The 15496-nt window shown below is 48.8% G+C and overlaps 1 protein-coding gene across 3 annotated transcripts in view; it reads right to left on the bottom strand.

Moving 5' to 3' along the window:
* Positions 1–15496, bottom strand: part of LOC147662869 (tapasin-like) — a 102669-nt gene that overhangs the window by 70221 nt on the left and 16952 nt on the right. For all 3 annotated transcript variants that reach the window (XM_086950837.1, XM_086950836.1, XM_086950838.1), the window contains exon 3: positions 14154–14372. In XM_086950837.1, the coding sequence (XP_086806963.1) occupies positions 14154–14372 (219 nt within the window). The remainder of the gene's footprint in view (positions 1–14153; positions 14373–15496) is intronic.

Here is a 15496-nt window from a genome sequence, read left to right as displayed (position 1 = left end):
AAACCAAACCTCTTTGATAAAAGCTCTGAAGCAGGTTAAGTTGTAGAAGGAGCTTTAATTGTACAACCATCAACAGGAGATCACAGCAACTGACTCTTCAGGAGAAAACATAACATTCTGATAATGATGTCAAGAAGACAGAGCCGGTAAAGTTCTATTAAAGGGATAGTAACCACAACACATCCCCTTACCAATATAAAAGAAAGAACAGAAAAGTAAATGCAAAACATTTCATAAAATCAAGGACAAGGGATAAGCTAAGGCTTAAGACATTACATAATCATTGAACTTCCGAGGAAGGTGTATAGACCTCCTAGGAACAACACTCTGATAACAAGGAGAAGGAGTAGCACTGGGATTACAGGAGGAACTGGAACTGGTATTGGAATAATTCCTAACACCATCGCACCTGGATAATCTAGACATATTCCAAGTGCAACCATTGTCCAAAGTGACAACGTTTTTTCTGATGGAAACAATGGTGAAGGGACCGGTGAAGTTTGAAACACCTTTATGACCACACTTGGATTTTTTCACCAGAACACTGTCACCCACATTCCCTTTCCTAAGTTTGACAACCCTCTTAGCATCATAATGTTGTTTGTATTTCTGCTGATAATTTGTCAACACTTCCCTCCTTCTCACTTCTCTCTCAACACTGTCATCGCGACTTTTCTCAGGAAGCCAAGTGGGATTGAGTTTAGAACAAGCTAATCTACCCCTCAAAGCCTCAAAAGGAGATCTCTGCATGACAGCGTTGGGAGTCGTGCGGTGTGCCCACCACGTCTCCCTCAAGACACTGCTGAAAGAGACTTTGGATTCCAGGGCCCTCTGCGCACAACTTTTTACAACTCTATTCATCCTCTCCGTGAGACCATTCGCTTGTGGAGAGTAAAGAGCTGTTTTCTGATGAATAATCCCCAGATCTTTTAGGAAATCATCCATCTCTCTGGAGGTGAATTGCACTCCATTGTCAGTGAGCAGGAATTTTGGAACACCCTCTGAAACAAATACTACCTTCAAAAACTCAATCACAGTACTAGAATTAACAACACTCATGCATTTGGAAACAACCCATTTAGAAGTATAGTCAACTAATAACACAACAAATCTTTCATGCGAGGGCATAAGCTCAAACGGACCTGCAATGTCCAGGCCCAATTTAGTCCACACAGCAACAGGAACCTCAACCGGTGACAAAGGAGATTGACTAGTAGTGCGTGATTTGTCATTGACAGCACACAAATGACAATCTTTGACGTCAGTCTCTACCATGCGATCCATACCGGGCCACCAATACCTCTCTCTAATGCGAGCTTTCGTGAGATTTCTACCCAAGTGCCCTTCATGAGCTAGGTTGATAACTCTCTCCCTCAAATCACCTGGAGGTACAACTCTGTCACCTCTCATCAAATTATCTTGAATGAAAGTTAAATCATCCCTTACCGTCCAAAAAGGCTTCAACATACTCTCAAGAGCATCATAATGTGGCCATCCATCTCTGATAACATTTTTAAGCAATTGAAAAGTGACATCATCTGCAACACTCTGTGACCAATCCTCCTTGGAAATGCTGGACTCCAAAACCCAATTTATACAAACACCTTCTGTGACACAGTCCCTTTCAATGGGAAGACGAGAAAGGCAATCAGCAGGTTTATTGTTCAACCCAGGAATATACTGTACCTTAAAGTTGAATTCCTGCAACCCTTCACTCCATCTCTTCAACCTAGGCGTCATATGATCACTTTGATGACATGAAAAAATTTGAACCAGGGGACGATGATCAGATTTTACAACAAACGGAATCCCCCACAAGTAAAATTTAAAGTGTACTGACCAAAATACCGCCAACGCTTCCCTCTCAATACAAGAATAATTAATTTCAGCTTCTCCTAAGGCCCTAGATGCGAAGGCAACAACAACCTCTTCACCATTCACAACTTGTGAAAGCACAGCGCCTAAACCCTTAAGGCTGGCATCAGCAGTGAGAATAGTTTTGAGTCAAAATGGCCCAGAGTAGGCATCTTACCAATCTCTTTTTAACCAATACAAAAGCTTTTTCACAATCAACAGACCAGGAAAAATTTACACCCTTCTTTAAGAGGGCCCTAATGGGCTCAACCAGACTGGCAAAACCTTTGACAAACTTGGAATAAAATTCCGCCATGCCTAAAAATGACTTGACCTGATCTTTATCCACAGGAGTCGGTGCCCTCACAATGCTCTCAGCTAACTCCAATTTGGGCTGGATCCCACTTCCAGAAATAACATGTCCCAAATATGTGACAGATTTTAAACCAACACGACATTTTTCCTTCTTTACAGTAAGTCCACTCTCATCTAACTTGTTCAAAACGGATCTCAATACCATGTCATGTTCACACTCATCCACTCCATATATCAAAATGTCGTCTTGAAAGAACATGACATTTGAAAGGCAGCCTAGAACCATCTTCATTACTCTTTGGAAACACGCAGCAGCTGAAGCTAAACCAAATGGCATTCGTAGAAATTGATAAGCACCCAATGGTGTGACAAAAGATGTTAAATGTCTGCAATCTTTATGTAATACAATTTGATGGTAAGCCGAAGAGAGATCGAGTACACTATATACCCTTGCACCTTTCAAAATGCTGATGCTCTCAGCTATGTTGGGCAAAGGCTGTCGATCTACCCAGAGTCCGCGCAAGTCCACACACATCCTAATTGACTTCCCACCATCCTTGGGTGCTAGAACCACTGGACTTAACCATTCAGATGATTCAATCTCCTCAATCACCCCCAAATTCAACAATCTTTCAATTTCAAGCTTAAGCGGCTCAAGCATCATATTAGGTACCTTTCTCACCTTGTGCACACACGGTTTGGCAGATTTCTTGAGAATGATTCTGTGTTCAAAACCTTTCAGACATCCCAGGGTGTCCGAGAAAACCTTTGGATAATCATCAAAATATTTTTCAGACCCACACACAGAATCTATTTGAGAAGGAAAAGCAACAGGTAGAGAAGCAGCAAGAAAATCTTCCTTCAACATGACTTGGTTTTTTGGATCTTCAGCTCCTGGATTAAGGATAATCCCCAAATCATGCTGGTGTCGCCATCCAAGAAGATTGTCACCTCTGATGGCAACATAAACCTTGCCAGAAATACTTTTACCTTTGAAAGAAATATTAGCTACAGTATATCCCAGTATCTCTATTTTAGATTTGTTATAACTCAAAGAAGAGATGTCAGAAGGTAACAATTGAACATTTTCTAAACCCACCACTTCATCCCATATTTTGTTTCCAATTAAGGTAAAAGGGGATCCAGAGTCTGCCATAAGTTTGAAAACAAACTTGTCAATTCCTATATCACAGAATGGCATGAAAATGTGTTCTGAATCAACCATTCCATTACTAACACTAGAAATCACAACTGTACGTACAATGTCAGAAACAGGCTCATTGGTTTCCCTCTTTTTAGTGGACCTACACACACGTGCATAGTGCCCTTTGATACCACAGTTGTTACAAACACTATCTTTAGCAAAGCATTGAGGAAATTGGAAGTATGAAAGAAACTCCCACATCTAAAACAACGCATTTTTTGGTTGGTGAAAGGACGTTGACGAGAATCTTTAGGAACAAAGGAATCTTTAGAGGAAGAAGGGCGATTTTCAAAGGAACTCTTTTGGGAAACTGAGTTCCTTTGAGAAGATTTACTTTTAGGCCCAACACTAACTTTAGCCACTTCTTCGAGACATTCACTGAATTCATCTTCTCCTAACATATGTACTGAGTCAGGAGTTTTCTTTTTATTACCACTAACAGTTTGACTCTCATCTTCTTTATTCTTGCACGCGTGGGTTCGGATCCCATCCTCGTCGCCAGTGATAAAAGCTCTGAAGCAGGTTAAGTTGTAGAAGGAGCTTTAATTGTACAACCATCAACAGGAGATTACAGCAACTGACTCTTCAGGTGAAAACATAACATTCTGATAATGATGTCAAGAAGACAGAGCTGGTAAAGTTCTATTAAAGGGATAGTAACCACAACACACTTCTAAACCTCTAAGGCACTCAAACTATCACCAGGCATCATAGCAGCCAAGCCACTTCCAAGCCAATGACCCATCCATACCTACGTCTAAATCAGACCAATGCGTCATCCAACCGTCCACCAAATTCAAGCCAACACCATTCCAAATTAATGCTCTGACCAACCCAATGTCCATCCAACACTCCCACCCTGTTGACAGAACACACACCGAAAACAAATCCATACGTTGGAAGCACTGATCATGCCTCTTAAGAAACCTCAAACCATGAAAGCTGTCAAACCACCCAAACATCCACACCACCCAAACATTTCCCCCTTCAAGTCAGTGTGCCCACCCCAACCTAACAGCAAAGAGCTCCCAAAGGCACTTCCCCCTGAAACACACACCGCGTTGCCTGCTCTTGCGGCTCTTTGGCAGTCGGAGGGAGCTGCACAGTAACCTCTGTGTGGATACGGTTGTTGATCAAGGGTGTCTCAGGCCTGAGTGCTCCTGCACTCTGATAGGAGAAGCCATGTCCTTCCCTCATACCCATAAAGCCCATGGGTGAGGACAGTGAATAATTTGTCCTTTCTTGGTACTATGTATGACAGATTTCAATGTCATGTGAAGAACAGGAGTTTATTTAAATGTAGGTCACATGGGCAGTCACAGCTATAAAACATCCCAAGGACAGAGGAGGTGACACCTGTTGGGGCCAACACACACCCCAAAAGTATCTATGGGGTGCGGTATAGGAACCTAGATTATTATTTGGGATGGGTGACGGCCCTCTTCAAGGAATAATCACAACCACCCTTGTCAGGGTGAACCCTCCAAGTCACTAAATTAATCTGCGCTGAGCCCCCCCCCCTAGAAGCCAGGTGCAAGAGGAACAAATGAGGGACGGAATGCTGAACAATGCAAGCATTCACCCCCAGCCACAGATCTGGGTTAAATCCATCGTTCTTTTGCTCACCACGCAACCCCAGTTAGGACCCAGACATATGAAAATCAGTCCAAACCCGTCCCAGGATCCTTGTTTCTGGTCCAGGGAAGACCTGGCTTGGCAGTTCGGCTGGACTGTTCCCATGAGGCACAGGGTTAGACTGATTTGCACATGGCTAGGTCCAAACTGGGATGGTGAAGTGAGCTAAAGAATGATGGATTATACCGCGATCTTTGTGACTAGGGGCGAATGTATTGTTCAGCATTCCATCAATCATTTGTTCATTTTGCTGCGTTTTCTCGCTCTACGTAGGAAGGGTCTGCCCAGACGTGGGTCCTTTGCTCACTTTGCAACTGGAATCAAGCTAACCTGTCTCATGAGGGGTGATGCCCTGAATCCGGTCCCAGGATGCTTGTTTCCAGTCCAGGGAGGACCTGGCTTGGCAGTTCGGCTGGACTATTCCCATGAGGAACAGGGTCGAGACTGATTTGCATATGGCTGGTCCAGACTGAGGTGGCAAAGTGAGCTAAAGAATGATGGGTTAAACCCAGATCTTTGTTACTGGGGGTGAATATTTGGATTGTTCAGCATTCCCTCCATCATTTGTTCCTACTGTTTTTCCCCCTGGTAGCCATAGCACAGAGCAGACAGGCTGAACTTACAGCAATGTCTAAAAAATGTATACAGCACTAAAACAGAAGTTAAGTCGAAATGCAAAACAATAAAAATCCCATAACGAATTAGAAAAATAAAGTACAAGGGTTTTTTTTCAATTATAATTAGCAGAAATGCACAGAAGTTGAACAAACACCTCCTAAAGCTTACTCCAGGCAGAAGAAAATGTGAATAACATAACATATCAACGGAGGAAGAGGGCTGGCATGAAGCCCCCATAACTAAGTACACTCAATCAAGCAAATATTTATAAAGTGCTGCAAATCACCCGTAAGGGACTCAAGGCGCTGGAGTTGTTTTGTGCTGCATGCTGATATCTTCATTCAAACAGCTAGGTCTGGAGTCCTTCCCTGAATCCCCGGCGCTATGAGGCGGTCCTGGGGTGCAGGGGAAGGGAGATCCATGTCTTTGCTGCCAGGCGCGAGAAGGAGCGTCCTCCGCTGCTCGCTCGGCGAATCCAGGGTGTGTCTGCGAGGAAAAGGGAGCAAGATCATAGGTGTCTGGTCGGTTGGTGGAAGGTCAAGCGTTTGTTGATGTAGCTGGTCCTATGTTGTGCAGGCCTTTGTAAGCGTGGGTCAGCATCTTAGATTGGGAGCCAGTGTAGCTTCTTGAGGTGCGGTGCGATGTGGGTCCTTCTGGGGAGGTCGAGGATGAGTCTGGAAGTTTTGTGTTGTCTGTAGTTTCTTCTGGAGGCGTGCAGCGATTCCTAAGTAAAGTGTGTTCCCATGGTCCAGCCTGCTGGTGATGGGGGCCTTCGTGACGGTCCTTCTGGTGTTGACTGGGGGGCACCTGAATACCTTGCAGAGCATTCATAGGGTGTGAAAGCCGGGGAATGAGACTATGTTTACCTGTTTCTTCATAGATCGCTTGCTGTCCAGGATGAAGCCGAGGTTGCAGACGTGGTCTGTCGTGGTGAGGGGGGGACCCAGTTCTGCGAGCCCCCATGTGTCGTTCCATGGCGAGGTGTTATTCCCAAAGACGAGGACTTCCATCTTGTCCGTGTTTAGCTTGAGACCGTTGTCCTTCATTCAGTCGGCGAGGTTCATCATACATCTGTGGAAGTTGGCTCTGGTGGCCTAGGACACCGAGACAATGAGCTGGGTGTCGTTGGCGTAGGAGATGATGTTGAGTCTGTGCGATCTGATGGTGTTGGCGGGGATGGTTCATGCAGGTGTTGAAGAGGAGGGGCAGAGGGAAGATCCCTGGGGGACGCTGCAGATGATCTTCTTGGGTTCTGTAGTGAGCGGTGGGAGACGGATTCTCTGGGTTCCTTCGGTGAGGTAGGAGGGCGTCTCCCTGGATTCCAATGTTGTAGAGTCTGTTGATCAGGATGTGATGGAAGACAGTGTCGAAGGCGTCTGACAGGTACAGGAGGATGGGGGCAGCAGACTCTCTGCTGTCCAATAGGGTCCATGATTTCGTTGGTGTCTGCAATCAAGGCTGTCTCGGCGCCGTGGTTGGCTTGAAATTCAGATTGAGAGGGGTCCAGGAAGTTGTTATGTACCAGGTGTTCAGTGAGTTGCTGACTGATTGCTTTCTCGAGAACTTGATCGATCCTGGATCAAACTCTTGCTCAGTGTCCTCTTAGCAGCCAGGGGAGGTCAAAAAGTGGTAAAAGAGAGCGAAGTAGAACACACTCAATCCCAACCCTAAAATAACTTATAAAGGTCCTGCCAGTCACCACGTCAGTGACAGATGAACTCACCATGGTGCCTCCACCAGGCATCAGCCACCCCTACAGAGACAGGTGAACTCACTGAACACAAGAACCAGACATCCCCATAGTGACAGGTGATCTCACCAATCACAGCCACCCCTAGAGAAACAGTTGAACTCACCAAACACAGGATCCAGACATCCCCAAAGTGACAGGTGAACTCACTAATCACAGTCTCCAGCCACCACCAGAGTGACAGGAGAGCTCACCAAACATAGCCACGCCTAGAGTGACAGATGAACTCACAAATCAGAGCCACTCCTAGGGTGACAGGTGAACTCACTAATCACAGACAGAGGACACACCTAGAGAAAAAGAGGAACTCACCAATCACAGGCACCTACCACCCCTAGAGAGACAGGTGAACTCGCCAATCACAGGAACCAGACATCTCCACAGTGACAGGTTAATTCACCTATCACAGACATGAGTCCATTCAATCACCCCCACCAATTAGAAGCACTAACCACCCCAAGAGAAAACGATGTACTCACCAATCACAGCCACCAGCCACCGCTAGAGAGACAGGTGAACTCACCGATCACAGGATCCAGACATCCCCATAGTGACAGGTGATCTCACCAATCACAGCCACCCCTAGGGTGACAGATGAACTCAACAAACACAGCCACCAGAGGCCACTAGAGAGACAAGTGAACTTGCCGATCACAGGAACCAGACATTCCCATAGAATAAGATGAACGCACCAATCACAGGGCACTAGCCACATCTAGAGTGACAGGTGAACTCACCCATCACAGCCACTAGACCATCCCTAGCCTGGCAGATAAACTCACCGCTCCCAGCGCCAAGACCCCTGGCCCCTGCAAATGCCACGACACCCGCCTCCACTACGACTCCAGCACCCTCCATGCACTCAACACAGGACGCCCACACACCTGCTTCCTGGCCGCCCCGAAGCGCACACAAGGACCCTTCTCCTGCCGGAACTGCAGCTTCACCAGCATCCAGCCGGCCAACCCATCTACCAAAGAACCCTACTACCTCAGATGCATCCTTCTCAACACCAGCTCTGCACGCAAACACGACTGTGAACTCTGGGACCTTCTGGACTCCAACAACCCAGACGTCGGCTTCCTGACGGAGACCTGGCTGAACCACTGCTCGGCACCGGACTTCACCATAGCCGTCCCGGAAGGTTACAAGATCACCCGCAAGGACCGCACCAACGGAATAGGAGGAGGAATTGCCATCGTCCACAGAGACACAAAATCTCGACACACGCCGACGACACCCTCAGCACCGCCGCACACTTGCACTTCCAGATCCACACCGACCCAAACACCACCCTCAGAGGAACTCTGATCTACAGACCCCACGGACCCCGACCACAGTTCAGCGCCTCCATCGACGAGTCAGTCAGCACACACGCCCTCGCCTCCACGGACTACATCCTCCTCGGGGACCTGAACTTTCACCTCGAGAACAACAACGACCCCAACTCTTCCACCCTGATCGACAACCTCGCCAACCACGGACTCATAAAACTCGTCACAACACCCACCCACTCCGCCGGCCACACGCTTGACCCCATCGTCACCGCAAGCCCCCACGTCTCCTGCAACCACACCACCAAACTCCACTGGACCGACCATCTCTGCATCCACTTCACCTTCAGGAAACCCACCACGCATCACCGCACTCAACAGATCCCCCGCCGCTGCTGTAACAAAGTCACCGAAGACCAGCTAAACACCACCCTCGCCCAGAGCCCACCCGCAGACCCGATGACCCCGCCGCCGCAGCCCGCAACCTCAGACAGTGGATCGACAACTGCGCCAACACCCTTGCCCCGCTCAAGGAACCCTCAAACAGCCACACCAGAAAGAAAGCAAGCTGGTTCGCTGAATACCTCCAGACTTCCAAGCAAACCTGCTGTAAGCTAGAGAGGAACAGTGAACAAACACCGGAAAGCCACACAGCCCACAAGACCGCCACCCACAGACACTACCACCACATCAGATCCGCCAAACGGGCCTCCTTCAAAGACTACCTAGACAACAACGCACACAACAGCAAAGAGCTTTTCAAAATCGTGAAGGAACTCTCCAACCCCAGCGCCAACACCAACGACATCCCACCTTCGCAAGCCCTTTGCGACTCGCTGGCCCCTTTCTTCCACCACAAGATCACAGACATCCACGACCGTTTCAACACCCCCCCGACCACCCCGGGAACCACCGAGACCCCCGCCTCCTCGACCACCACCCGCACCAACCGCCTGATCTCCTGGACCAACATTAACTATGACGATACCATCAAGATCATGAACTCCGTCCACTCTGGATCCCTGTCAGACCCATGCCCACACCACATCTTCAACAAAGCCAGCACCACTATTGAACCCCCATCTCCGGAAAGCCATCAACATCTCCTTCGAGACAGTAACCTTTCCGGAGAGCTGGAAGCACGCCGAGATCAACGCCCTACTCAAGATACCCAAGGCAGACCCCAAGGACAACAAGAACTTTCGACCCATCTCCCTGCTCCAGTTCCTGGCGAAGGTCATCGAGAAGGCCGTCAACAAACAACTGACCAGATTTCTCGAGGAGAACAGCATCCTGGACCTGTCCCAGTCCGGGTTTTGCAACAACAACGGCACCGAAACGGCCCTCATCGCTGCCACCGATGATATCAGGACCCTGCTAGACAACGGAGAAACCATGGCCCTCATCCTCCTGGACCTCCTGGCCTTCGACGCGGTCTGCCACCGCACACTACAAACACACCTCCACGACGCCGGGATCCAAGAGAAGGCCCTGGACTGGACCACCTCATTCCTCTCCGCCTCCCCCCCTTCCACTCTGAAGCCACCGAGATAATCTGCGGCATACCCCAGGGCACATCCCTCAGCCCAACGTAGTTCAACATCTACATGGCACTGCTCGCCCACATCACCTGTCTGCACGACCTCAACATCATCTCCTACGCCGATGACACCCAGCTGATCCTTTCCCTCACCAAAGACCCCCTGTAATGGCTGGATTTTCTGGTTAGATGGGATCAGCCCCTAGGGGCCCCTCCAACCCAGCCAGAACGTAATCACATCCCTCCTCAGGACCAACTATCCAGGCACCTGGGTACCTACCTGAGGATGGGGAACTCGCAATATACAAGCTCATATTATTAAAAACACCACTAAATCTATAGGGATACTAAGAATACTCACTGATTACTAGGGATATCCATACCCTACACCACACTTATATTCACATCAGTTGGTCTCGCGGCCACTCAGACCCAGACCGGTCTACCCTAGGGCAGATATGACACACAATCCGGTGCGTCTACACATGGGCCTGCAGAACCCAATGCTCCCTTTTCCAAACTGTTCGCAATCCTGCAAAACTACACGCCAGTCTCCTTCCTGGCGCTCTCACTTATTCAAGCCACAATCCTGTGGGTATCCGCGCTGGTAATCCCCCCCAGCGTTCTCACTAACACCGTATATCAACGACGACCACATTCCTATGAACACCTATATATATATATAGTGGGAAGTCTCTTCACTAAGGGTCTGCTACTACAATATTAGGAGTTAGCCAATTAATATCATGCATCTCCTATTCTTGGCATCATAGGTCCACTCACTCCCTATTTATGTGATCACCACTTACCTGATTGGGATTACTCATCCATTCATGTACCTAGTAAATACCTAGGAGCTTTATTTACCTAGATTGAACAAAAGTAGGAGACACAGGCCAGTTTTCTACAAACTGGGGGTTATTTTATTAGTACAATATAAACCTTTACACAGAACTGACAAAGACTATAGGTAGAACACACCGCTGAAAGAGAAAAGATTAAACATAACAGGAACACTCCGCTGAAAGAGAAAAGATTTAAACATACAATGGCTTAGGGAATAAGGGCAAAATTACGGATGGAGTTCACCTTATTAGTGTGTAGTCTTGTTCTAGCTGTCATCTGGGTTCCTCTCTCGTCTGTGCCTTGGCTCATCTCAGACTCCCTCTCTCTCCTGCACTCTTGGGTACACCTCTGCGCTGATCACTTTGCACTGGACTCCTCTCCCCCACGAACTGTCTCCACCTTCCAGCTTCAATCTTAATGGTTCCTGCCGCTCTGATCACCGTTCATTCCACTAGCTTATTCACTCTGTCTCTGCGCCAATGTCCAAATAACTCCATCTGCTCCCATAGGTTAGTCCACAATCTCTCCTCCGTCTCTTCTAAAAGGCATTACTTCAGACTCCAGCTATTCACACCTCCTCCTGATAAGTAACTGCTTCCGACTGCTTCCTTCAGTTCCAGCTCACTATTCAACTCAGCTCTCTCCAGCTTGAACCCTCTCTCTCTCTGCCAACTCCACTCCACTGCTTTCCACTCCTCCACCTTAACACGACTGACTGGCACCGCCACCTTCACTCGACTGCAACTCTACTCGACTCCCTGACTCCGCCTCTGCACTTCACTGATATAGAATGCTGTTTCCTCATGGAAAGTTCCAGCCAGCAGCTTCCTCCCACCAATCCCATGCACCAGGCTCCTTGCGCTAGACGCTCCCACAGTGACCAGTCTGCTTGTTTCGTCTAGAGACCTGAGCCCGGGAACAATTCCTGATTAGATTCAGCTCTGGCCGGTTCTCTCCGGTCCGCTTAGGGCGAACAACAGTTATAACTATAAACTTTGCCTTTGCCCTGAAAAGCCTCTCAGCTTCATCAAGATGGAGTCCCTCTAGCTCTAGGCCTGTAGGCCTGAAAGGGATGAAATGCCCCTTAGCTCTGTCAGAATACCTACATAAACCATACCAATGTGTCTAATATGTCAAAGCCAATAGGCAATAGACAGGTTAAAGTGAAGAATAAAGGATCTATTATCATATTAAGCAGCTATCCTCTTCTAGGTCTGGAAAAAAGGGCTTAAAAGGGCCAACACAGGCTAAGAATACCTATACTAGATGTGAGCAAGATTAATGATCTATATCACTGCTAAATAAAGCCAAAAACTCTGCCATTACACCCCCATACCACCAAAACCAACCTCCGCGAAGGAATGGAGGCCGTCGCCGAAAGGATGAGAAACAGTCGACTGAAGCTGAACTCGGACAAGATGGAGGTCGTCATCCTCGGATCCACATCCTCGGCCTGGGACAACTCCTGGTGGCCGACCGTACTAGGAACTGCTCAGATGCCCACCGACCACACACGCAACCTAGGGTCATCCTCGACTCGACCCTCTCCATGACGAAGCAGGTCAACGCCGTCTCTTCCTCCTGCTTCAACACCCTTTGCATGCTCCGCCGGATCTACAAGTAGATCCCCACCGAAATGAAAAGGACGGTCACCCAGGCCCTCGTCAGTAGCAGACTGGACTACAGAAACGTCCTCTACGCAGGAGCCTCAACCAAACTCCTGAAACGGTTCCAAAGCATCCAGAATGCCTCCGCACGCCTGATCCTCGACATCACTCGCCCAGCCACATCACACCTCACCTGAGAGACCTGCACTGGCTCCCCGTCAACAAGAGGATAACCTTCAAGCTCCTTACCCACGCACACAAGGCACGCCACAACACCGGACCAGCATACCTCTACAGATTATTCAGCTTCTACACCCCAACCCGCCAGCTCCGCTCTGCAGACCGCGCCCTCGCCACAGTCCCCCGCATCCGAAGAGTGACCACCGGTGGCAGATCATTCTCCCACCTCGCCACCAAGAAATGGAACACCTACCCAACCCGCAAACGGCAGACCCAAAACCTACTCGCCTTCAGAAGACTCCTCAAGACCTGGCTTTTTGAACAGTAGCAGCATTCCCCACCCCAGCGCCTTGAGACCCTCACGGGTAAGTAGTGCGCTTTACAAATGATTTATTGATTGATTGATTGATTGAATCACAGCCACCCCTAGAGAAACAGATGAACTCACCAATCACAGGCACCAGACATAATATCACATTTGTATTTGTAAAGCACACGTTCACCCGGAGGTATCTTGGCGCTGAATAACAGATGTTTCTTATTACCCTTACCCAACTCAATGGTACTCATTTTATCGACCTCAGATGGATGAAAGGCTGAGTGGACCTGGCAGGATTGAACCTGTGACCATGAGGTCGAACACAGGCCCCTGCAGTGGATGCATTAGTCCACTAAGCCACCAGACCCGGTATCCCCACAGTGACAGGTGAATTAACCAATCACAACCCTCAGCCGACCCTAGAGTGACAGGTTAACTAACCAATCACAGCAACCAGCCACCCCTAAAGTGACAGGTGAACTCACCAAGCACAGTATCCAGCCACCCCTAAAGTGACAGGTGAACTCACCAAGCACAGGAATCAAACATCCCCACAGTGATAGGTGAACTTACCAATCACAGACACCAGACATCCCCACAGTGACAGGTGAACTCACCAATCACAGACACCAGACATCCCCACAATGACAGGTGAATTCACCAATGACAGACATGAGTCCCTTCAAACACCCCCACCTGTCACAAGCAACAGTCCCTTCTACCACCTCTAGCTTGACCGATGAACTCACCAGTTCCTTCAGCTATCCCTACAGTGATAGGTGGACTCACCAGGCACAAGCACCAGTCCCTTTTGAACATCTTCAGTGTAACAGGTGAACTAACCAGTCCCTTCAGCTGCCCTCACAGTGACAGATGACCTCACCAGGCACATGCACTATTCACCTCCAGTGTGACAGGTGAACTCACCAATCCCTTCAGCTACCCCTACAGTGATAGGTAGACTCACCAGGCACCTGTACCATTTACCTCCAGAATGACAGATGAACTCACCAATCACGTCGAAGAAGAGGCCGGCCTCCACGTCCTGCGGCACAGTGAAGTCTAGCGCCTTGGTTCGTTGGACGTCATCACGTAACAACATCAGGGCCTTCCTTTGCGACACACCTCTGGCGAAGGAGCCCGCGTGACCCTTGACCTCCTCCACGTACCAGCAGTCCACCAGGGTGCCCAGGGATGTGGTCTCCACACATCCGGCGCCCCCCAGCAGAGCTGAAAGTGTATGACAGAGAGTTAGGGATTATGAGACATCTGACACATGCAAGTATAAAGCGCTATACCAGGACCACAGCGAGTGGCACTAAGCGTACTCCCACAGCCCATGGCGAGGCGTGGCACATATCTCTGGGACTCAGAGGCGGGAGTGCAACATAACCAGTGAAATCAGGTGTGAGGTGTGAGGTGCACCCAAGGCCAGTGTGAGGTGTGATTTGCCTCACATAATCAGTATAAGATGTGAACCCCACCTCTGGACATAGAATGTATGATGTGTGGAAAACACACCTTGAACCCGCTGAGCTGTGTGGAACATACACCTGGAAACAGGCATGAGGCGTGGAAAACCCACCTTGAACCTGCTGAGCTGTGTGGAACATACACCTGGAAACAGGCATGAGGCGTGGAAAAGACACCTTGAACCCGCTGAGCTGAGTGGAACATACACCTGAAAACAGGCATGAGGCGTGGAAAAGACACCTTGAACCCAGTGAGCTGAGTGGAACATACACCTGAAAACAGGCATGAGGCGTGGAAAAGACACCTTGAACCCAGTGAGCTGAGTGGAACATACACCTGGAAACAGGCATGAGGCGTGGAAAAGACACCTTGAACCCGCTGAGCTGAGTGGAACAAACACCTGGAAACAGGCATGAGGCGTGGAAAAGACACCTTGAACTCAGTGAGCTGAGTGGAACATACACCTGGAACCAGGCATGAGGCGTGGAAAAGACACCTTGAACCCAGTGAGCTGAGTGGAACATACACCTGAAAACAGGCATGAGGCATGGAAAAGACACCTTGAACCCAGTGAGCTGCGTGGAACATACACCTGGAAACAGGCATGAGGCATGGAAAAGACACCTTGAACCAGCTGAGCTGAGTGGAACAAACACCTGGAAACAGGCATGAGGCGTGGAAAAGACACCTTGAACCCGCTGAGCTGAGTGGAACATACACCTGAAAACAGGCATGAGGCGTGGAAAAGACACCTTGAACCCAGTGAGCTGAGTGGAACATACACCTGAAAACAGGCATGAGGCGTGGAAAAGACACCTTGAACCCAGTGAGCTGAGTGGAACATACACCTGGAAACAGGCATGAGGCGTGGAAAAGACACC

The sequence above is a fragment of the Lissotriton vulgaris genome, unplaced genomic scaffold, assembly GCF_964263255.1.
Source record: "Lissotriton vulgaris unplaced genomic scaffold, aLisVul1.2 SCAFFOLD_1959, whole genome shotgun sequence".
NCBI lineage: Eukaryota > Metazoa > Chordata > Amphibia > Caudata > Salamandridae > Lissotriton > Lissotriton vulgaris.
The sequence above is the reverse complement of the archived record's forward strand: the minus strand, read 5'-3'. Positions and strand labels throughout refer to the sequence as shown.